This window comes from Furipterus horrens, unplaced genomic scaffold (assembly GCF_987537825.1).
Source record: "Furipterus horrens unplaced genomic scaffold, mFurHor1.1.pri manual_scaffold_11, whole genome shotgun sequence".
NCBI lineage: Eukaryota > Metazoa > Chordata > Mammalia > Chiroptera > Furipteridae > Furipterus > Furipterus horrens.
The window spans coordinates 79,860,444-79,883,950 of NW_028327181.1; the positions used below are offsets into that span (position 1 = coordinate 79,860,444).

A 23,507-nucleotide genomic window follows, 5' to 3' on the forward strand; every position below is an offset into this window, starting at 1 on the left:
ATGTTTGGAACAGGGTGGGGAGCACGGTGGTGGTTTGGAGCAGGAAGCTGGGGCCTGGGGTGGGTGCGTTGAGCTTGGCTGCTTCGAGGAAAAAGAAAAGTGTCAATTCAGCCCCACTCTGGTCTATGCCTCTTCTGAGGTGCTCTCCAAGTCCCCATCACCCTTCCCTCAGCTCAAACCCAATCAGATCAACCAGAAAGACAGGGGTTCTTTCCCCCATCACCCTGAGCCCCCAGCCCCCGCATACACCCAGGCATACACCACTGAGCCTCGTCACTAATGATCAACATTTCAGAATCTGGAGCCAACAGTCTCAAGAGCTTAAGTCCTCAGCAGAGGACCTGGGGGAGATGGGCCAACATCTGTCCTCTCCAGAGCCTGATATTCTCCCCCCACTCCTTGCCTGGCACTGGAGGGGCCAAGAAGTGATGGCAGCACCCCTCCCCCAGACGCTTTGCCACCTTCTTCACTCTGAGACATTTGGCTATCCTGTTCCCCTGGGACACCTCACGAGAATAAGACAGGGAGAGAATGAAGATACACACACATACAGAGTCTGGGTTAGACAAAAACAGAAAGACACACAGAAGAAGAAAAAAAAAGACCCAGGGACAGGGAGAGAAGAGAGACAAACAGAAATTGACAGGCATAGGAACAGAGGAAGGACCGAGCAGAGAGCACATGGGAGGTGCAGGACAGACACACTTACAGGCTGAGGCAGAAAGAGGCTCAGAACAACACAGGGACAGACAGACTGAGGACCTGGAGGGTACCCTCTGTGAGACTTGGGGGAACAGAAATGCCAAACATCAAGCCTGGTGGGGTTTGCAAGGAGTCCCAGGAGGGCAGAGCTGCTGCCTTCTGTCCCCAACACTGAACCACTGCAGGCATCTGGCCCCTGGCCACTGAGCTGGCAGGCTACCCAAGGTCAATGAAAAGTCACCAATGGGGGAGAGTGAGACTGCGAGAGTGGTGAAGTCTCAGGGGTCTGCAAGGTCCATGTGCTGGGTGGGTCTGCAGGGGGGTCCATTGCCAAGATTGCACTTGAAGCAGTGTTTAGGGTGTGCAACTGTGTACAGTAACACCTGTGTGTTAGCGTAGGTGGCATGCATACCTGGGTGTGTGAGTGTCTGAGTGTGAGTGTGTGTGTGAGGATGTGTATGAATGTGTGTGTGTCAAGTTCCATCAATCACTTCATGGCACTAATGAGGCCAAGGTGGCAGGTATGATCCTCAAATAGCCCAGTCAGAATGGAGTGAGTCAGAGATGGCCACAAAAAGGCTGCATCTCTCTTCTGAATAGACGGTGTGTCCAGGTGCCATAGGGCATCCAACTACAGTCAAGACCAACATGCCATTTGTTCCGGCCAGGGATGACTCCCACCGCCTGGCCAGCTTGCCCCCACATGCTTCCCCCAGCCATGGCCCAAAATGCAAACTTACAAGAGGACCCACATTTCAGACACGTGGCTCCCTTCCTGGCCACAGGCACACCTGTCTTTGAGAAGGGCAGCTGGAGGGATGGTGGGGTCCAGTCCTGATCTTCCCCAGTCTAGCTTCCATCTTTCCTGCTGCTGTAGCCCCACTTAGCTCCTTCCTTGCTCCTTGGGCCCAGTGACTGCCCACACCCTCCCCACACTCAGGAGATAAGCAACCTCTCTCCTGCTCATCCTTTCCCTCTTTAGCAGCACAGGACATTTTTAAAAATTGTCCCGATTTTGGGTGCAGAATGAGGTCAGGAGGCCCAAGGGGGAACTGCTTGTTGGCGACAGCTGACAGTACTCATTTCACCTTGAAACTCCTTCCTGGTCCAGGGAAGGTGGGTCCTGAGCCCTCTTTTACAGGAGCACTATACATCGGAGGGCAGCCAGCAGGAAAAGCATTCACCAGCTAGCTGTGTCAGTCACAGGTACTGCTAGGCCCACCCCTAACATTTGCAGGGCCTGGGGCAAGAGGACAAATGGGGCCCACATACACATATCTAAATATTTAAAAGTTATAAATCAAGCAAACAAATCGTTAATTAAAGTATACTTTCGTAACAACCTGGAAGACTGGATTCCAACTTAGATTTCTCTGACTCCAGGGAGTTTTGCAGGACAAGGCAATGGAGGGAGAAATAGCTCTGCTCCCACCCTGGCCCCAGCCATCCCTCCCCTTCCTACTGCCAGCTCCTTCTGCACTACAAGGGACTCAGGGGCATATATGTGGACACCCAGGCTCACATCCTTGTTCCACTTTCATGCCTTACAAACAGCAGTCCCTTAGCTGTCTCCAGTCATGCCTCAGGTCTATGGTGCATATACCTAGTGGCACACCCTACCCTGAGAACAGGACCAGGGGAGAGGCTTGCATGAGCTGGGAACAAGCTGGTGACCATCTGGGCAGGGGCCTCCAGAGTCAAAGGTATGGGGAATGTGGTCTCAAAGGGGATGACCAGGTTCTTTCCCTTGGCTCTGCTGATTCCTCACCCCACAGGAAGGGTGGTGGCCAGAGAAGTACCCAGTTAGGGCACAGGCACCCCCTCCCTTGCCCAAGTTTAATGGTACCTATTAGACCCAGCCTTCCCCAGCAGCCTCCAGACCTCAGGCTAGGAACTGAAGCTGCCATTCCACTGGAGGTCTGCTTGGACAATCTCCAAACAGGACTGTCAGTCTCTTATATTATTTATCTTCCTGGAAAAAGTGCGGCTTGGTCCCACCTTGTGGATTTCTGGAGGTGGAGAGGGCAGGGAGGTGATGGCGAGGGAACATTTTTTCAGTTGGGTGTCTAAGCCAGTGTGTTCCTGAGGCATAGTCCCAGCTGGGGCCCCTCCCCTCACCCTGGAGACAAAAACGGGGTGACTAAGAGATGAGGAGGTGAGGGGCCCTGGGCAGCAGAGATCCAGGGACCAGCAGGGGGGGGGGAGGCTGAGGGAATGGTGGTGGCGAAGGGCATCGTTCTCTCCAGCCAAGTTAAAAACAAACTCCCACACCCACCCGCTTCCCTGCAGATCGGCTTTGCTGTCCTACACAGGAGGAGACACTTACACTTGTTGAGCCTTAACCAGGCGCCAGGCACTGTGCTAAGCGCTCCACAGGCATATCCTCACTTAATCCTTGAAGCCACCCTATGAGGTGGGTTCTATTATTATCCCCACTTTACAGGTGGGGAAGTGAACTCAAAGGGGTTAAGTAACTTGTCCAAGGTCATGCAGTAGATGAGGTGATAGAACTCAAATCTAACTGACCCCAAAGCCCCCATTGTTTCCACTATAGCACATTGCCTCCCAGAAGCAAGAAGCTGGCACAGAAGCAGAAGGGATGAAGATGAGATATGAGAAAGAACTTCCTGACAATGATAGTGTGTGGTGGGAGGAGACAATGGAATAGGGAAATTAGACACAGGAAGCCCTCCCACCTGAGCTTGGATGTTGGTCTGTCTGTAGGTTTGTGATGATCTAGCAGGTCAATGGGATCCTGGCTAGATGCATGGCAGTATCCTGACTTCCTTCTGTTCTACAGTCCGGGGTCCTCTGCTCTACGCCAACCTAGCACCAAGGCCCAAAGTCTGACTCTCCTTTGTGACTCAGAGCTCTATGCAAGACCTCCTTTTCCAGGAAAACTTCCTTGTAGTTCTGGGAGGCAGGACCCCTCTTCTACAGCCCAAATCTCAACATAGAAGGTACAAATTCACCCCATGCCTACTTCCGTGATCACTTCCCGCAGTTGGCTCTGAGACATGGACACAGAAAAAATCTAATTAGTCCCCAGGCCTCGAGGTGCCCCGGGCAATCTGGACAACCCTTGCTCCCTCATCCCCCTCACCCTCGCATAGCTGTACCCAGGTGTAAATAAGTGATGCAGCTGCCCCTGGAGCTCATCAGAAAACCCAGGCCCCAGCTCAGCTGTGCATTGGCCTTTACCTCATTTGCACATAGAACAGAAGCTGTTTGGATCACCCCGTCACTCTACCCGGATGCTGCACTTGGATGAGGCATGGGGCACGCTGGTCAATGAGGTTCCTTACCCAGAGCCCTGCAGTGACCAACCCCAACCTGCTCTCCTCCAGAAAACTGTGTGCCTAAAGCCCAGCACTGCCCTTTCCCATCCACCGAAGCCGACCGGCGCCGGCATCAGGGATGACCAGCCAGGACCCTCTCAACTTCCCCAGAGTTTAGTCCCACCCCTTAGATGCTGGGCGTCGGAGCTCAGAGCTGATAGGGATGTCCTCACTGTTCCTTGGAGTCCCCCAGTTTTGAGACCAGGGCACAGGACAGGTGTAAGGGACTGCCTTGTTCTCCCGTCCTGCCCTCGAGGTCCTCAGTGTGGACCAGACCGCGTCGCTGACTTACCTGCGGGGCAGAAACGGAGCCCGCCGCGGCCACCTGCTCTTGCTGCGCTCCCGAGCGCAGCGGCTTTGGGCTGGCCAGGGAGGGGGCGGGGCGGGGGCCGGGGGCGGGGCCTGGGAAGGGGAGCTGCCGGCCTAGCCCCACCCTGAGTCTCGGCCGGGTGGGTGGACCAGCTTATTCAGGTGAGGAGGAAGGGGGGAGCCACTAGGCAGTCTGGGCCTCTGGTTTTTCTGAGGGCTGGGAAGTTAGGATGCCTGGGACCTGTGGACCTCATGAAATACCCCGCTTCGGGCAGCCTTGCCTTGGAGGCAGTGGCTCCATGTGAAGACCCCTCACACGAAGAAGAAAGCCCGGGAACCCCTCCTTGCCTGAGTTGCCCCTTCCATCTGAGTTCAAGACAGCTCTAGCCTGGGTGCCAGATAGGACGCCCCCTCTAAAGTCAGGGTCTCCTACCCAGGTGCTCAGGTCACTGCGGGGACCATTAGGTGCCCTGGTCGTCTTTATCCTCAGTCCATCTCTCTCCCTGCAACACAATCCCCCTCTGCCTCCAATGCCAGCTCAGGTCCCTCAGCTGTCACTGTTTAGCCCTGGAATGACAGGCGTCCGGACTCCGTGAGTCCAGCCGAATCCAAGGCCACTGAGCTTAGCACCCCCGGGCCCCGGCCCTTCCCTCTGCCCCCTGTCGCTAATTTTATTGACCTGAAAGAGGCACGTTGCTGGCAGGGGCGGTAACAACTGAAGGTGAAGTGGGAGAGGATGCAGAAGGGACCCTGAGAGGCGGAGATCGGGAGATGGGACAGAAGGGAAAAGGGTGATTAGGAGGAAGAGGGGCCTTGGCAAAGAAGGATACACTCTCTTGGAGGGATGGAAACCAAAAAACCTAGAACTGGGACTCCAGCTCTCAATCAGAGAAAGAAGATACAGGGGAAGGAAGAGTGCATTTTTTTCGTCTACCCTGAGGCAGGACCAAGGACTAGCAGGGGAGGAGGTTAGATGGCAAGAAGAACTGCCATCCTGCTCTCAAATCTCTGCCCTAGCCCCCTCCCTCCCTTCCTCTTGAAGGTGACTCCTGCCTGCTGGGCTTCTTACTACAGAAATAGCCCTCTCCCTGAAGAATCAACCTAGATCTTGCTTTTCTTTATCTTTCTTTCTTTCTTTCCTGTTAAAATGAGAACAGAAAATTTAGGCCTTTATAACTTCCCCCACCTCCATGCCTACCCCTCAAATCCTCTCAGCCTCTCCCAAGCCCAGGGGAAATGACCTGGGGATTAGGGGAAGATGGGGCTTTGGCGTTGGAGCCTCTTATGAGGGGGAGCGGGCAGGAATGGATTTTTTTTTTTAAACACTTAAATCAAGGTGCTCCCTTTTATTTTATTTTTCAATTTTTCATTTATTGATTTTAGAGAGAAAGACAAAAGAGGGAGAGAGAAACAATGATTTGTTATTCTACCTATTTATGCATTCATTAGTTGATTCTTGTATGTGCCCTGACTGAAGATCAAACCCGCAACCTTGGCATATCAGCATGATGCTCTAACCAATTGAGCTATCCAGCCAGTACTAAGGAATGATGGGTCTTGATGGCTCTCAAATTTAGACTTCTGATGCTTTCTCCAAATAAGGTTACATGATAGCAAGAAAGAGAGGTGTTAAAAAAACAAAACTTTTAACTTTCAAATATACCACAAAGCAGATCGGTGGACAGGGAGGGGAGCGGGGAGGGGTTATAATGTGCACCGAAAAGTTTTGAGGGTGTTGGCTATGTTCATTATCTTGATTGTGGAGGTGCATACATAAATTTAAACTTATCAAATTAAACACCATAAGTATGTAGTTTATTTCATCAATTATGCCTGAACAAATCTGTTTTTAAAATACTACACATTTTCTACACTATTTTCCCATTTCTATATTTTTAACTTATTTTGGAACCCCCAAAACAGAAGTGGCCTTGCAGGGAAGGGATGTCAAAGAGCCAAAAGAAACTGTAGTGATTCCAAGTACAGTGGTCCTCTTATCCACGGGGGATACATTCCAAGCCCCCCAGTGGATGCCTGAAGCCACAGATAATGCCAAACCCTACATAGACTGTTTTTTCCTATATATCCATACCATATCAAGTTTAATTTATAAATTAGGCACAGTAAGAAGTTAACAATTAATAAAACAGAACAATTATAAAACACACTGTAATAAGTTATATAAACGTGGTCTCTCTCAAACTATCTTATTGTACTCTATTCGCCTTCTTGTGACGTGAGCTGATTCAGTACCTACATGATGAGAGAGATGAAGGGAGGTGAAGTGAGATGACAGGAGGCATCATGACGTAGCATCAGGCCACTCGAGGGGTTACTCGAACACAAGCACTGTGACACCCGGACAGACGCTCTGATAACCCAGACAGTTACTAAGTGACTACCAGGCAGATAGCGTATACAGCGTGGGTACGCTGGACAAAAGGATGATTCATGTCCCAGGTGAGATGGAGCTGGAGCAGGATGGCGGGAGATTTCATCACACTACTCAAAGTGGTGCGCGCTTTGAAACTAACAAATTGTTTATTTCCGGAATTTTCCATTTAATATTTTTTTTGAGCCACAGTTAATTATAACAAACTGCAAAAGCGAAACCACAGATAAGGGGGCTCTACTGTACAATGTGGCCATTCTCCTGACTCAGTTCTCCCCTCACCCCACTCCCACTCCATCCAGTGTGTATGAAAGTGTCTGTGAGGGTGTGAGCGGGGTCAGGACTGTGGCCCTTCAGCTGCTTCCTCAGGGTGAGAGTGGGAGCCAGCCTGGGCACCTGGGGATCCTCTGGGGCTGGTCAGCAAGAAGCCCTGAGCGGGTGACTCAGGCAGGAGGGTGCTCCGAGACTTGGCTCAGGGGAAATTGGTGGCTGCTGCGGATTCTCCTGCCCTCTGCTGTCTGAGCTGGGTACTGCAGTGGAAAGACGGTCAGTCCAGGGAGACGTCTGACAGGTGCTGCACGTAGTTGAAATCAGGCACCACGAAGGGCACGCGGGACCACTTCTTGGCCTGGACCCGTCCTCGCGGTGTGTCCAGCAGCATTTTGCAGACTTTGAGAGCCGGGAGCTTCACTGACTTGTAGATCATCTGCAGACCCCAGAGCTGGGGGTGGGACAGAGAAAGTGGAGGGTCTAGGTGTCTACCCTCAGACTGGGCTTCTCTCAAGTGGGGGTCTCAGAATGCACCGCTTAAGTCTGTACCTTAGACAGAACTATCTCCCTCCTCACACTGTGGGCTCCCTAAAACAGGGGTTGGACCACTCTCTTCAGACTGGGGACTCCTGGGGTGGGCCTGTATCCCCAATCCTGATGAGGGGACACTGATGGGCCTCCTCTTCAGAATGAGGGCTTTAAAGACTGGAGCTGAGGGCCAGGGCCCCGGCACTTACTTCCCCACAGTTCCTGCAGCTAATGACACCCCCAGGTGTCCAGTCCTTGAAGACTCTGTCTATGGCCACGGGTGTCTTGGAGACATTGTAGTAGATCCTGGAAAGAAATGGGAGTGACCACAGCCCTCATGGACCCCCAGGCCCAGACCACATGCCATCCTGCTTTCTGAGCCTCTGCCTGGGCCTTGGACCTTCCAGCCTGTCAAGAGGCATAGAAACTTCAGTAACCTCTGTCCATGCTGCCTCTGTTCCTCTCCTCTCTGCCTGAGTTCAGGCCTCCCAACTACCCACCTGGACAATCTAACAGTCTCCCAATGGATCTCCCTACCCCATCCTTCCACCCCATCCCACTCTTACTCCCACCCTTGTATTATCCTTCCACCAACTGCCAGAGTGATCTTCTAAAGATGTAAAACTGATTCTGACATTCTCTCGCTCAAAATCCATCCAAGACTCCTCACTGCCTACAGAATAAAGGCTGAACTTCCAGGTCTGACCTTCAAGTTCCTCCACAGGCTAGTCTGTCTCCCTTTAGAATCTCATCCTTCACAATCTCTTCCAATCAAGTCAGCCAGCATCACTCCCGTCACATCATCCCTGTTCATCCTCATTTCCTCATGGTGAAACCCAATTCATCCTTCAAGACCTAGTGGCCACTTCCTCAAATGAGAGAAGATGCGTGACGGCCCTTGGCACTGTGGCCTGGCACACCATAGGTGCCTAGTGAACAGTTACTTAACGAATGAATGAAGAGGAGGGGGGAAGGCTACACTCCAGCTGGCAGAGGATAAGGGGGTGGCTCAGAGACAACCAGCCCATCGACATGGCTTCAGAGTACACATATGTAGGACCAGGGGGCTAGTTTGTGGCCCCTCAGCATTTGGCATCCTGAATTCCAACTCCTGCTCAACTACATAGTGGCTGTGGGGGCCTGGGAAAGTTGCTGAGCCCCTCTGAGCCTCTATTTCTCACCCGTGAAGTGGGATAGTGATAGAACCTGTCTAACCAGACTATTATAAAATGCAAACTCAGTACTTGTTAAAATACTCTTTAACCTCTCAAACTCTTAATGCACCCCACCCTTCCTCTCATCTTCCACAGGTCTCACGAGAAGTTGGGGTTCACATTGACGTGGTGGGTACCCTCCACCTTCCGCAGGTCACTTCCGTAGCCCACGGCCACCGTGCAGTTGATACAGAGGATCTTTACTTGCTCTGCCAGGAACTGCTGCCGCCGACTCTCCTGCTGGGCCGCCTGGGCTGCCCGCTGGACCACGGCTGCCCTCTGCAGATCCCGGATCTGGGGAGGGAGGGAACAGTGGGTATGGCAGGGGTCCAAGAGACCGACCACAGAAAGGCTAACAGGGGCACAAAGGGCTCCCAAAGACTTAAGTTCCTTAGTATCCAGAGGGACTTCCATCAATCCTCCCTGGAGCTTTCAGAAGCAGCTCGGTAGAGAAAACTAATACTGGGTTGGGGGGCAACAATGGGAGCAAGGCAAGCTTTCTAACTGAATCTTTGCCCCCCACTTTGGAGGCAAAGTCGCTTCTTTGAATCTAGCATGGGGTACTCTTTAATAATAATGCTGGAACTACAGGAGTAAATAGGGACCGTCTTGCACGAGGCTCGATAATGGTGACTCTACCTCAGACGGCTGATTTAAGTCCTGGTTCTGGGTTTATTTTGTGCACATCTCTTTGTTTCCCCTCTGCTTGGTTCCAGAAGGGCTGTAAGGCAGCTCTCACAGATACACTAAGTATTTGGTGATGAGGATAAATGAGAAGCCCTGGACTAGACCTGTTCCCAAAGCAGTTTGGAGAAACAGAAGCTGTCTTCCTGGCAGCCCCATCCCTGGCCTCTGCCTTTCCCTGGATTCAGACCTTCACCCTGTGGGCCAAGTTAGCCCCCAGAGGAAGGAGTATGTATGTGTTTGTATCAGAGACCTTCCAGGCAGAATGTCCACAGCTCCCCTCCCCAGTCTGTGGGTGAACAGGCTGCCCATAGACCTTGGCCTGGTACTCAGCCGGGTCCATCTCCTGCACGACAGCCACTGCCCTTTCCATCAGACGCTCCAGTGCCTCATTGGTCTGTTCCCGCCGCAGTTCCCGACTGCCCTGGGTTGCCACGAATGAGTACACACTCTCATCGGCCCGAGCACGTCCCCTTGCCTGGGGAGGGAGATATGAGAGGGGCCTGAGTGGGGCTGGGTTCCCACATAGATCCTTCAAGGGCTGCTAAGGAAGTGGTTGGGGCACCTGGACCATGGAGATCTCGTTAGTCAGGAGCCCATAGCGCACAATCACATTGCAGTGGGGGATGTCCAGTCCCTCTTCTGCCACACTCGTGGCCACCAGGAGGTTCAGGGTGCCATTCCGGAACTTGTGAATCACGTCTTGCTGTTCCCTCTGGGGGTGGGGGAGGAGAAAAAGAATGGCACATGAGGTGGCTTCAGGCTACCCTTCTGCCAGCTCAGTCTTTCCTGGTTCAGTCCTTTTACTCAAAATCTTGGCCCCCTTTCCAAGGGACCTTGAGTCTTCATCTCTCTCTCTAATTACCCCCAGGATCTTGCCCATTTTTCCAGGTGAACATCTAACTCCTAAGGAACCCTGCCCCTGTACTCTAGGAGTGCTTGGGACCTGTTCTTCTCCCACAAGGGACCCAGCCACTGATCCTCTGGCCTGAGGACATCACGCACGCCTTTCCCTGCAGACCCCCAAGTTTCTGCCTCAGCCCCCAGAGACTCTCAGACTGGGGGAACCTTCAGCCCTAGGAATTTCAGTGTCCGCCTTTTTCCCCAACTCTGTCCTCTGCCTGAGAATAATCAGTCCCTCCATCCCTCTGTGCTGAAGACTCTCTCCCGTTCTCTTCTCCCCTACGGCACTCTCTAGCCTCAGCTCCTTCCCCTAAAGCTCACACCTGGGTCATACGGGTGCTCTGGCTGCTGTGCCCAGCCCCAATCAGCAGGTTGGCCCTGATGTTCAGTGCCTGCAGACCGGGCTGCTGCTGGAGCCAGAGCAGGAGGGAGCGAGCGCTCTGGCGGGTGCAGGTGAAGATGATGCCCCGGGGGTTGCCAGTGTTCCTAAACTTCTCCTGCAGGATCTGCTCCAGCATCTCCAGTTTTGGGTTCTCTGGGCCATGAGTTGCCAGGAGGGCCAGCTCATTCTTGTGGTCTGCCAGAAAAGCCCAAAAACAGAAGCACAGGACTCAGGCCTGCAGGTGGGCATAACATGAGGTGGGTGGGTCACAGGGATAAGCTTGCAGGAGTCCAAAGGAGGCCCGAGGATGGCTGCTCCTGCCTAATTTCCCCTGAGCAGTGCCAAGAACACATGTAAGGACAGCCTCTGCCTGCCCAGCCTCAAGGCTAGCCAGCCTTACACCAGAGAACTACAGTCTAGAATTCTTTGCTCACATACCTTATCCAGTACCCCTCTTTAACCCTGCTACCAGGATGACCCTTGACCTTTTCATGTTGACCTCTGTAACCCAGGACTGACTCAACCTCAGGTCTCTCCAGAAAGATCCTTGCCCCATCGCCTGTGCTAAGGCCTCTAGCCCTAAATTTCACCCTCTGACCACCTCACTTTCCCAGTTTAAAGGTACCATACACCGTAGACTTTCAGAGACAGTCCCAATTAAATGGTTTTCAAAATATCTTTGTCAATAACGTAAATTAGTTTTTATTGCTATGCAAACGTTAACAAATGAGGGCATAACTCTTTTGTCATACCCACGGCCTTAACTTTAGGTTAGAAAAATAGGGCCCCAGGACTCTTGTTGGCATCTTCCCAACTTGCGTCTGCGCCCAGGCCTGGCCTCTGACCTCTAGTCCCGCTCTGAGCACCCCTCCTCCCAGGGAGCCTCACCATCGAATAGTTCCAGCAGCCAGCGCTCAGCATGCAGGACCCGGGTCTTGGTGGCACGCTCCTTGTCGTAGAAATCCCGCAGCGCGGCCAGGGCGTCCACAGCACGGACCGTGTCGTGAATGAGCAGCGCGTCGTTGTAGCGACGCAGGTGAAGCGCGTACACCCGTCGCTGCAGGAGCCCAGCCTCAGCCGCTGCGGACGGCAGGGACCGCGGGCATCAGAGAGGCAGCGTCCCACGGCTCATTGCTGCCTAGACCCGGCCCCCAGGGGTGAGCTCCACCCCCGAGAGGCTCCGCCCAGGCAGCCCGGGTCCTGGACCGCCCCAATCGCCGTGCCCTCCGCGCAGGCCGCCTCTCTCACCGGTCTGGCTGATTTCCACCACCTGCTGTTCATACGTTTGTGTCCCGAAGTTCCGGCTCAACTCAGGCATCTCCAGGTGGTCGTGTACTTGTTCCATGAGCTCCTTCAGCATATCCCCAAACGGGTCCTAGACGAGAAGACTGAGGGCATGAGGAAATTCTTATAAAGCTCTGGTGTGGCTGGAGGCAGGGGTCAGGTTCACAGTCTGTCTCCACCTAATATGTACCCTTGACCTCTGACCTGAGCCCAGTGATGTCTAGTCCTTGTCTAGCCTGTCATGGCAGACACCAGGCAGTGTTCACACTGCAGGAGAGAGCTTGGAAAAGACTTAGCACAAAGTGCCCTAATTTTATGGTTTGAAAAGCATTCTCCTGTGTATCCAGGGTTTTGACAGATGTCCGCGGTGGTATCTGAGTGAAACCAAATAGCAGGATCTGTCCCATTTCACAGAGAAGAAATGGAGGCTCAGATGCATAAGCAAGTAAGCTGAAGTCACAGAGCTCATGAGAATGAAATGAAGGCTCAACCCCAGGTACCCTAATTTCACCCCAGACGCCCCCTCAGCCCCGTGCCCCTCCCTCCACACACCTGGCTGCGCCTCTGGCAGAGGTCATACTGTTTGCAGGGCTGGCTGGTGTGCTCCTGCAGCTGGGAGCGGTAGGTCTCGGGTGACATGATGCGCCACGTGTCCAGGTTGGCACACAGCTGGGGCAAGAGAGAGGGGTTCAGTGGAATGGAAGGGGGTCCTGTGGGGACAATGGGCAGAGCTTTGGGGTAGGACGGGTCCCAGCTGAGGCAGGGCCATTGGGGTAAGGGATTCATTTATTCAATAATATTTATTGTATTGCTTGCCCTCTCTGTGCCTGGTGCTGTTCTAGGTACTGGGGATACAGAGCATCTTACATTGGAGTTGGGAAGATAGATAATAAACTAGTAAAGATCAACAGAATGACAGAATTTCAGACAGTGTTAAAAAGCTCTGAAAAGAATAAAATTGGATTATATGACAGAATACAGTGCGGGTGATCAGGGACGGCTCTGAAGGGGTGATATTTAAGCTGTTCCCTGAATGACAAGGTGCCAGACAGGTAAAGTGCGGGGGAAGGGCCTTCAGGGCAGAAGGAATGGTAAGCACAAGAGTGCTGAGGTATGAACAGGCCTGACATGATCAAGATACAGAGAGAAGGCCAGTATAGGTGTCGTGAGTGGGGGGGAATGAGGTTGGAGATGAAAGCTGGGGCTGGTGACACAGAACTTTGTAAGGCAGAGTAGAGAGCAGGTGTTTATTTTAAGCGTATTAAGAAGTCTCTGGAGGCTGGTGCTTAGGTAAGGAAGGGATATGGACCCCGTGGGTGAGCCAGGCTAGGGCTGGTGGGCACAGGGTAGAGCAGGCCAGGGAGGTCCCTGATGGGTCAGGGTCAGGGGCTAAACTTACCTGCAGGATGTGTTCAATGGCTCCATTGAGACTGGTGGCCCTGCCAGTGCCTGGGGAGGCTGTGAGACCCAGCACCTGGGGCAGGGGCCGAATCCCATGGAATTTACGCTCTAGGTATCGGCTCAGGATGGTGTTGTAGACCGTGCCTTTATGCGTGTGGTGACACTCATCCACCACAAGGAGAGAGAAAGCTGGGGGCACATGCGGAAGGCTGTGAGCCTATGCTGCAAAGCCCTTCCTCCCATAAGCTTTGTTTCCTGTGCTTCCCACAGCTCATCTGAGAATTCCTTCCTCCCTTTAGAACTTGAAGCCAGACCCCAGAAAACAGCCAGTCAGGGATGATTTACCATTTTACCGATTAATAAACTGAGGCTCAAGCCAGGGGAAGAGACTTGCCCAAGATCCTGCACTGTAGCCAGGTCTTTTTCTACTAGGGTGTATGCTGGGGTTTTGCAAATGGGGAAACCCTCACTCCCACAAAATCTCCCAGCATCTTTACTAGAGAGGCCCTGGGGATGGCAGGCAGGGTGCCCACACCCTCACCATTGAGCTCCACATGCTCCTCCTCCTCAGGGCTGGTCAGCGCTATCTGCAGCAGCTCAGCTGTGCAGATGAGCAGGTCATTCCTCCGGGCCACATGGCCAAAGCCAGGTCGTGGCCCCATGTCCCCACTCAGGGTTGTAATGGCCCAGCGCCCATCCAGCATGCGGCTGAACTCCTCAAAATGCTGGGTCACCAGGTGTACCTGGGGGTGCAGATGAGATGGGGAGAGGAAGCTGGATCTGGGTCCAGGGGGTGGGGAGGAGGCAATGACTGGGATGGGTGAAAAGGTGAGCTTAAAGATGGCCACAGCAGCTCTGGAGTTCTGAAGGGTCTTGAGAAGCACCCAAGGAGCTGAGAGCCCACTGAGGGGAGGCCACTCACCCTGTTGACCAATACAACCACCTTGGCTCCATCCACAGTCTCGAGATGCCTTTTGGCCACGTAAGCAGCTGCTCGGGTCTTCCCAGCGCCCGTGGGCAGCCATATGATGATATTCTTGCCCTCCAGGGCAGGCATGATCACCTCCCACTGGTAAGGTCGCAGCTCCATTCTGAGAATGGCAGGGGACTCAGACCCCTGGCCCTCTGGGTGCCCTCCTGGCACCCTGCTAGAACTGATCGCCCTCAGATCTGTCCTCTACTTGCTCCCCCAGACAGCCCCGTCTGGTGCAGACCTCCCTTTGCCCAAGACTCCACATAACTTGAGGGAGGTGGGACAGGGCATCTGCCAGGAAATTGACCTGGCCAGGAGGGGAGACAGGAAGGAGTAACAGACTTGACCCCTCCCAGCCTCACCTGTACCACCTGCCAAGGGCAGCCCTGCTTGGCTTGGCTTAGCCCGGAAGCCTGCTTCTGAGCTGCTGAGCTCTGCTGAGATAGTAAAAGGAAAGTGAAACTGAGGGGAGGAGCCTGCCCAGCTGAGCCGGAGCTCAATTCCAGGAATCCCCCTTGCTTGCCACCCACTGGCCGGAGGACAGAAATGGTGACAGGAAAACACCCTTTCATAACTTCTGGGTCCTGCCAGCCACCCATCCCCAAGAGCAGTCTCCACCACCCCACCCCACCCTACCCCCACTCCTTTTGGAGTCAGCTGTAACCACGTCACCTAGGCAAAGGCAGCCAGGGGGGAGAGTCAAACACCTGCTGTCCAAGCACCTGGACCCGAACAGCCAAAAGGCTGCAGCCAGGCAGGTCCTAGTTCCAGGGGCACGCGACTAGACATGAGGCTTGTGGGGAGGGGTCCTCAGCACAACCCGAGCTTAATAGGCTCCCCCTTATAGGAGGTACTGGCAGGAACAGGGTCAGCCTGCTGAGGCCTGGGACGCTACTGAAGAAACAACCACACAGAGGAAAAAAAAAGAGCTTTATTGATCCCTCCAAGGGATTAATGCCAGGAAACAAATGGTCCCCATGCCCCCCATGTCTGGGGGACAGACAGAATAGTGCAGGACAAGGCAAGGCCCCTCCAGTTCATTCCAAGCCCTGGAGCCCCCTCACTCAAACTAAAGTTGGTAGTCCTGTCCTTGAGGAAACAGTGACCTGGGCCAGGCCCAGAACTCTATGACACCATAACTCTGTGGGAACCAGGGCTGAGGGCCACCAGAGCTGGACAGGGTTTATCCTCTTACCACCAGCCACTGTAGAGGGGCTGAGCCACAGACCCAGGAGGCCCCTCTCAAGGTCAGACTCAATGAAGGGTGGGACGGGGCTGCAGGCTTGGGGGTGCCCAACGGCCCAGAAAGGGCTGCAGGATCAGGGGCTGGAGTGTCTCAAGCTGAGAGAGTCCTAGACACCAGGGGTCTCCCTAGGAATCAGATCAGAACCTGAAGGGGACACTCAAGGTTGAGGCTGTGGTCCAAGGCTGGGGACTACTTGTCAATAAGCCCTCCCTCCTTGAGCTTGAAGTAGAAGAACTTCTCCAGGGCACTGGCGCAGCGGCAGTACTCGCTGTCTGGGGGGTTGTACTCCCGACAGTTGGCGATGACCCGCTGCAGGTCAGCCACAAAGAGCTTTCGGGTCACATAGTAACGGCTCCTCAGCCGCTCTGTCATGGTCTTCAGGTCTGGGGCAGCAAGACAGAGAAGGACATGTCTTTAAGAGGCCAAGAAGAGTGGGTCACAGGGGCCATGTGGCCTAGTGAGGGCAGAAGCAGTAAACGTGGGTGGAAGTGGAAGGAAGGGGTCAGGATGGGCATCCTTACCAATGGGGAAGCGGATGACCTCATAGTAGTCAGGGGCCTCTGACTTCTTCACGGGCTCCATGAAGGGCCAGGCACTGGGGTGTGACTGGAGAGGAGAGATGAGTTGAGGCCAGGCCCACTGTGCCACATGCCCAGCTGTGACTGCCACCCACCCCACACTGGCTCATAAAGCCACAGCCATTGGCACAGGGACCCGCAGAAGGGAGCCTGGTATCCCCACCTTGATCTGGGCCAGCAGGTTTTTGAGGGTTGTATAGAGCTGATCAGGGTCCTTCAGCTCCTTCCTGGGGCAAGAGATGCCAAGTCTCAGGCTCCCAGTCTCTCTGCTACCCTCAACACCCTCTCCCTCCAAACAACACTCACCCCTTCTCTTTCCCCAGTGGTTTCCAGCCTGTCTCTCCTGCAAAGCGGGGAGTGCAAAGACCATCCCTAAGAATGCCTGTCCCACTCCCAGCAGCATGCCGCTCGCCACCCCTAAGACCCCTGCTTACGAATGCCTGGGACACTCTCCACAGGGATCTGCCTCACACCCTCCTTGAAGCAGCTGAGCCCAGGGTAGACCTTTCGGATCTGGGCCTGTTTGCGCTCAATCAGCTTCTTGATGATCTGAGGAAGGAATGGTCTGAGGAGCCAACCCCAGCCCCAGAAAATACCCTCCCAGAACCACAGCTAGAGCCCCCACCCCTAAATCCAGGTGCCTCTCCTCCTCACTTTCCGAAAAGGCACAGCAAGAACCAGGACCCTGGCCCTACCTCACATGTGCACATGCATGGACATGTGGTACACCCACACACGTGCTCACCCACATACACATGCACACCCCCATATGCACATCCCACACAAAGTTCTGTGGGTGAGTGCACACACAACCTCCTTCTGCTTCTTGATGATGTGGGAGAGCTCCGTGTAAGGGATGCGGGGATTCAGCTCACACTCCATCAGTGTCGCCCCCTCATAGTCCTTGATGTAGCCCAGGTAGCGGCTCTTAGGCACCTTGATATCTTTGGAGAAGCCCTAAGGAGTGGTAGTCATGACCCTATCCATCAGTAAAACTTTTCCAACTTTAATAGCCTCTCCCCAAGAGCACCTGAGGGCGAGTACGTGGCATGGCCCATTCCCAGTTCCTGAATCCCCTCTGGTGGTCCCTAGGACAGTGCTCTGCACTTTAAAAGCTCTATCTGTCCCTGGGAATATTCTAAGTCACCTGCCCCTCCGACTCACCCCCAAGAGCCTCCCAATTCTGCCAGCTGCCTTACTGTCCTATAGGACCCTTTTGCTGGGGCAGCAGAATGAGGGAGAAAGACAGGGAGAGAGGACGTCCCTGCAGATTCTGGATGGAACAGGGGACCTGAAGGGACTATGTCCATCCACACCAAGGGATAAGATAGAATGACTCCTGCCCCAAGCAGCAGCACACTGCAGGGTGGGATGGGGTGAGGTGCAGGTCACCTGCTTTTTGAAGTAGCCGATGGCATACTCGTCTGCGTAGGTGAGGAAGTAGAGGATGTTGTGTTTGATGTGATACTCCTTCAGGTGGTTCATCAGGTGAGTCCCATAGCCCTGCAGGGGGGGCGGGGGGCAGGCTCGGTGCGGGCCAGGTCTCAGCGGGCTCGGGGTGGGGGATGGGGGCAGACTGGAGCGGAGGTGGGGTCCAAGGCAGGCAGGAGGAAAGGTGGCCCGCAGAGGAGGGGCGTTTATGAGGAGAAGCCTGAAGGACGCTGGATTTCTCAGCACTCGTTCTGAGTCGGGTGCGATGCTTGGCACTTCACAGACCAAGTCTTAAGTTAAGTCATGAGGTGGGTATTACTGACAACTTGCAGAAGGAAAAACCGAAACCCAGCCACATGAGGAAATGTGTCCAAGGTCAGGTGGCCAGCCATGGCAGGGCCAGGATCCAAACCCAACCAGGAAGCAGCTGTCCACAGGCCACTAGTTCCAGGTCCCTGGAGCTCAGAATTGAGAAGGGGGATACCGAGAGCCCTGCTTGTTGCAGCATCTGAACCCCAAAGAGACTCTCCCACACACGTCAGGACCAAGGAGGTGCCACGCAGAGCTGGGTGTGTAAAAAGGAGAACCAGGGACCCTACCAGCGGGTCTGTTGTGATAACGAAAGGACAGAAGCCAGGACTGTCCCCCGGTGCAGGGCTACCATAAAAATTATTAACTCCCCAGTGTAGGCAAGTGTTCTCGTGATGAGAGAAATTCCGTTCCCTTTGAACGTGTTACTGATTCTCGGGATCCATTTGTCCACAGGTGTTTTCTTACTCCAGTTATCAGGACACAGGCGCCACCTTGTGGGGGAGTGAGGAACTGTCTGGCCACTAGAAGAAGGGCTGGGGACTGCGGCATCACCACATCCTCTGCTCTGACCTAGGCCAAACCCAGAGGCAGGCGGTGGGACCGGGCAGGGGCTGGGGCATGCACTCACCTTGACCTGCTCATTTGAGGTGACAGCACAGAAGACAATCTCTGTGAAGCCCTGGGTGGGAAACATGCGGAAGCAGATCCCACCAATGACCCGCCCGTCCTTGATCAAGGCCAGAGTCTTGTGCTTCCTGAGGGGAGAGGAGAGAGGTCACTGGTCCCCTGCTGCTCCCCAGGTCCCCACAGCCCTGGAGGCTTAACTTGTATTCAGGGCTGGGAACTAAGGAGAAAGAATTCCCAGAGGTTGGAGGAAGAGGCCTAGGGAGCGGGTGGAGGCCAAGGAGGACAGACACCAGAGGTGGAGCCTTGGGGTTGGGGTCTCCCGGGGACGCACGGGTCAAAGACGAGGCGGGCGATGTACTCCTTGGGCATGCGTGGCAGCTGATGGGAGAAGACATTCTGCAGTCCCACGAGCCAGAGCAACACCCGCCGGTTGGCCTTGGGTGTCAGCGAGTTGCCGATGACGTGGAATTCGATGATGCCGCGGCGCTCCTCCAGGCGGGCTGTCTCATCCCGGGCCGCATTGGCCGACAGTAGGCTTGTCTGGGCATGAGAAAAGGGGCGGTGAGCCAGGGTCTCAGGTCCACGAGGGCTCCCTACACCTGCGGGCCAGAAAGCTGGGCTGCCTACCTCGGGCCCCAGCATGGCGGCAGGGTCGGTGATGGTGAGCATGACTTCATTGACCAGCTCCATGGGGATGTCGCCCATCACACGGAGCCGCTTGGCATCCTCTAGGGTCAGGTTCTCTGGGAGCTTCCTCTTCTCACCTGCTGGGGAGGTTGGCAAGGTCTTCCAGGGACAGCCAGAGAGGTTGGGGGAGGTGTGAGTGAGGGTCATGGGTCAAGTACTCACCTGGCATGGGCTCAGCACTTCCAGAATCCAGGCTCAAGGAGTTGTTGCTGGCCCCACCCATGGTGGGACTGAAGATGGGGGTGCTGGGAACAACTGCTGCGCTGACTGTAGCTGAGAGACAGAAGAATCATGGGATGGGGGAGGGGAAGCAAAGGTGCTGATGGATCCCCAAATTGGATCTGGACCCTCCAAGCCCCAGATGAGCCCTTCTTCACTTCTCTACTGCTGCCATTCGCAGCCCCTCTTCCCCAGGGGTGGAGGGCCTGAGCTCAGCCAGGAAGGCCAGAGATCCTGCAGAACCTGCTGTGGCACATACCTGGCCGAGGCACCAGCTGAGTCCCCTCTGAGGGCGGCATGGTGAAGCCTGACTCCCATATCGGAGAGTTTGCTCCGTAGATCTCCTCCTCCAGCATGGAGAGGAATCTGTGGAAGGGAATACTCTGTCCCACAACTCTGTCCAATCAAGGGAACAGCCTGGGCCAGACACCAGGGCAGCTGGGAGCAAGTCAAAGAGACAGACCTTTCTCCTCTCAGGGGACTGGGAGACTAAAACAGAGACAACCTCTGCCTTCAGAATAGGGGGAGGTACAGACCCCTGCTTTCTGGGAGATCCTAGTTGAAGGTAGGAGAATGGAACAAATCCAGGATAGAAACCAGAGGCCCAGTTTGCCATAATGTACAGAGCAGGGAGACAGGGTCTGAACTGATGCCATTCTGTACTGTGAGACCAGGCAGGGCACCAAGTTACCCTGGGCCTCAGCATCAAAATAGGGCTCATAATTTAACCCCCTCCTGCCACCCTGTTCCCAGATGGTGGCAGAAGGGGCACTGGAGGGCCTGGATTAGTCAGCAAAGGCTTCCTGAAATGGAAAGCTATGAACAGGTTTAAAATGAGCGGTAAGTATGGCAGAAGAGAAACTCTTTCAGAAAGAACTACAAGAGGAGCAGAAATTGGTTTCACCTCAAGTATAAGCTCTGGTTTTCCTGGAATGCTGTGGTGGGAGGGATCCTCAGGCTGTCCCAGCCCCATAGGAAACAATTGGTAATGTCTACCAGAGGTGTGGGCAGAGGTAGTGCTAGCACTCGGGCCATGTACCTGCCATCCTCTGACTAGTACAAAAGGCAAAATGCTAGCAAGTTGCATCTGGGCTATGGGCAAGTCTGCCAGGTAGATAGATGCCCAGATCCCAGAGGCTCATGGAGGGTGGGAAGGGACCAATCCAGGAAGCCTTCCTGGAAAGAGGGAGACAACAGGGATGATGTGAACTTGGAGAAAAATCCTCATAAGCCAGAGGAGCCTTACTTGGGGAAGTGGGTGAGGATGAGGGTCCTCTTCTCGGGTACCAGCTTGTCTTTCTCCACCCGGAACTTCTCTAGCAGCTGCCTCCGGGTGACAGTGAAGATGGAGCGGAGAAGGCTTCGCCCAAAGACATGAGTGGTCTCGTAGCGGGGGAGGCTATCGCAGCTCTGGGGCACATGGCAGTAACAGAGCCACCTGCGGAGAGTGAGGAGGTGCTAAGAGTGGAAACCATGGAGCCCAGGCTGAGCCTATAAGCTTCTCCATGCTGTCCCCAGCTGGGCCTACCTGGTATAATTGACCTTGTAGGTAGCCACGTCCTCAGCCTGAGACCTCTGCCGAAACTGGGCAGGTGTTTCAAGTTTCCAGTAGTTAAGGCAGAGCAAGAACATCTTTGAGAGCTCGAACATTGTCTGCCGCTCCCGAGGAGCCAGATGACTGAACTTGTATTGCACGAAGTTTAGCACACCCTGCAAAGGGGTGAATGGGGGACAAAACCAGGAAGGAAGTGTGAGCAGCCAGCATGGGCTTCTTATCCAAAACTAGGGGCTTCCTGAGGGCAGGCACAAGGCTCTCCTCTCAATCTGAGGCTCTCTGTGAAGAGAAACTGTGCCCACTCCCTACCTCCATGCATACCTTGAGGTTAGCACAAAACATCCTCCCTACCTGGAACCTCTCCCCTGTTCCCAGCTTGAGGAGGATGGGGAGCACAGGCTCCTCATTCCTCCAGATACTCCCAATTCTCTTGCCCCCTTCTTCATCCCACCTGCTCAATATTAGGCTTCTCAAACGGAGGGCTGCCCAGAGACCCCTCTACCACAGGCCGGGTCATCTGCAGAATGCATTTCCGAAGGAGCTGGAGGTAGAAGAAGAGGGAGGGGTGGAGGTCAGTGGAGAACAGAGCTGCAGCCCCACCAGTCTCAACTCTTTCACTTGCTCACTTACACTCGGAGGAAGCTCACCTTGAAGAGGTAGAAATAGACCTGCTTCGTGTCTGTGTCCTCCTCCTTGTGAACAGACATGAACAGATTCTCCACATCCACCACCATCCCCAGCAGTCGGTTAATTTCATCCTCTGACACATTCTCCAGGTGGGACACGTGGTCAGCTACAAAAAGAACAGGTGGTAGAATTGGGAAGGATGGACAGAAGAAATCAACAGGACTTCCTGCCCCTGTTCATCACCAGTCATGATACACCCTCAGTCCCTCCAATCACAATGACCAGCAACAAGACTGACTGCTCCTGTGCCAGCCCTTGGGTGGCCCCCTGTATCTTCTATATTGCCAGATTTCCTTTCTCCTCCCTTGGGGCATACACACTGCCAACCCAATCCCTCCTTAGAAGGCATCTTTGGTTTTTAAAAAGCTCTGTGGCCCTCAAGTCATCTTGTCCAAGCAGGAGCCAGCACCTGCTTCCCTCCTGCCCCTAGCTCCGAGGGCACTACCTGCCTTACCCAAAGGGTGCTCACAGCTGCGGCACAGCTCACTTAGGTTGGCAGCTGCCTGCTGCAGGTCCATGCGAGGTGCAGTGGGAGGCTTGGGGTTTTTCCAGCCATTGCACTTGCAGGTTTCATTAGCCTGGAGGCAGAAGGATCAATCAAAAACCTTGTACGTACCCTAAATACGAGGTGCCGCTCCTTAGCCAGAGCTTTGCTCCCTTTGCCACTCGAGCCCTAGGATATCCCAAGCCCCGCCCCCTGCACCCAAGGCCCCGCCCCCACCTTGCAAGCCGAGAAGACCCCTAGTTTCTCAAGCTTCTTGGCGCGCGGCAGTCCCCGGACTTGTGCCTTCCTCTGACTGGCGCGCTGCTGCTGGCTTAGGCCAGGTCGAGCCGGATCGCCCCCGCTCCCGGTCCCCCCACTTCCTACCCCGGGTCCCCCTGTCCCGGTGCTCCCGGCTGGGGCTGCAGCTGGGGCGGGGGCTGGTGCCGGAGTGGGAGCCGGAGTCGGCGCCGAAGCCGGACTGGGGGTAGGAGTCGGAGTTGGGGCAGGGGCTGGGGACTGAAGGGGACGGAGCTGCGCGGCCGGGGCCGGTGTCGAGGCCTGGGAAGTCTCCGCCATGGCCTCCCCCGCAGCGGAGCGCGGCGCGGCGCTCCCTGCCCTAGGGCCGCATGGGCAACGGGCACTCAGTGCGCAAGCGTCAGTGCCCCGGAACATGATGGGAGTTGTAGTCTTTCACCGCTGCTCCCTTTGCCTCCACCTTCCAGACTTTTCTATCCGATCTCGAGGTCCCAGGCAGCTGAACGATCCCCGAGCCAGCACCTCAGATTGATTCCTCCCCACTTTTAATCTCTCTTGAAGGCTTCCAGGATCGTCGAGATTGCTATCCTCTTGGAGATAAGGAGAAGCATCCTAGGCACCTGATTGTGGCACTTGTGGGCTCTGCCCTCCTCCAAACCCAGAGGGTGGAAGTGCAGGCTTAGGGCCTGGATAGAGCTGGCTTCCTGGCACATCTCCCTCCCATCCTCTCCCTGTCCCTGTCCCACATGTCTCTGGACACAGAAGTGCAGCTACAGAGATTTAGCAACAACAGTTCTATTTCTTGACCTGTGAAATGGTTACACAGGTGTGATCTCTTTGGGATAATTAAAGTGTACCCTTTTTGTGCACTTTTCTGTATGTCCGTTATACTTCCACAAAAAAAAAAGGGTTTATTATAAAAGTACTGAGTACTGGAGGCGTGGCTAACAAAGTGGGGATGAACTGGAGGCAGAGGAGGGCTTAATCCCTGAGCCCAGCCCACGCCTGCAGCACAGCAGGCCCAGGATGGATGAAGCCAGGAAGAT

General features: G+C 54.5%; 2 protein-coding genes across 4 annotated transcripts; both read right to left on the minus strand.

Moving 5' to 3' along the window:
- Positions 1–6,871: 6,871 nt before the first annotated feature.
- On the minus strand, positions 6,872–14,808 carry DHX58 (DExH-box helicase 58). Of its 2 annotated transcripts, XM_090292153.1 has the most exons (13): positions 14,743–14,808; positions 14,330–14,498; positions 13,949–14,150; positions 13,406–13,596; positions 12,559–12,675; positions 11,971–12,097; positions 11,611–11,802; positions 10,664–10,917; positions 10,003–10,152; positions 9,754–9,915; positions 8,857–9,047; positions 7,749–7,845; positions 6,872–7,462 (listed from the first exon to the last, which is right to left on the minus strand). In XM_090292153.1, the coding sequence occupies exons 2-13, from the start codon at positions 14,495–14,497 to the stop codon at positions 7,289–7,291; spliced, it is 2,025 nt and encodes a 674-aa protein (XP_090148279.1). In that variant the 5' UTR covers position 14,498; positions 14,743–14,808; the 3' UTR covers positions 6,872–7,288. The 2 variants fall into 2 exon arrangements, with proteins under 2 accessions (XP_090148279.1, XP_090148280.1); XM_090292154.1 differs by lacking the exon at positions 6,872–7,462 and having other exon boundaries at positions 7,784–7,845; positions 8,829–9,047.
- A 488-nt stretch (positions 14,809–15,296) lies between these two features.
- KAT2A (lysine acetyltransferase 2A) lies at positions 15,297–22,893 on the minus strand. 2 transcript variants are annotated; one of them, XM_090290708.1, is made up of 18 exons: positions 22,444–22,893; positions 22,177–22,300; positions 21,683–21,828; positions 21,487–21,576; positions 21,009–21,190; positions 20,727–20,918; positions 19,740–19,846; positions 19,424–19,534; positions 19,202–19,338; positions 18,906–19,114; positions 18,576–18,702; positions 17,597–17,707; positions 17,018–17,161; positions 16,639–16,753; positions 16,511–16,547; positions 16,368–16,431; positions 16,148–16,232; positions 15,297–16,009 (listed from the first exon to the last, which is right to left on the minus strand). In XM_090290708.1, the coding sequence occupies exons 1-18, from the start codon at positions 22,876–22,878 to the stop codon at positions 15,816–15,818; spliced, it is 2,610 nt and encodes an 869-aa protein (XP_090146834.1). In that variant the 5' UTR covers positions 22,879–22,893; the 3' UTR covers positions 15,297–15,815. The 2 variants fall into 2 exon arrangements, with proteins under 2 accessions (XP_090146834.1, XP_090146833.1); XM_090290707.1 differs by having other exon boundaries at positions 19,202–19,341.
- Positions 22,894–23,507: the final 614 nt, after the last annotated feature.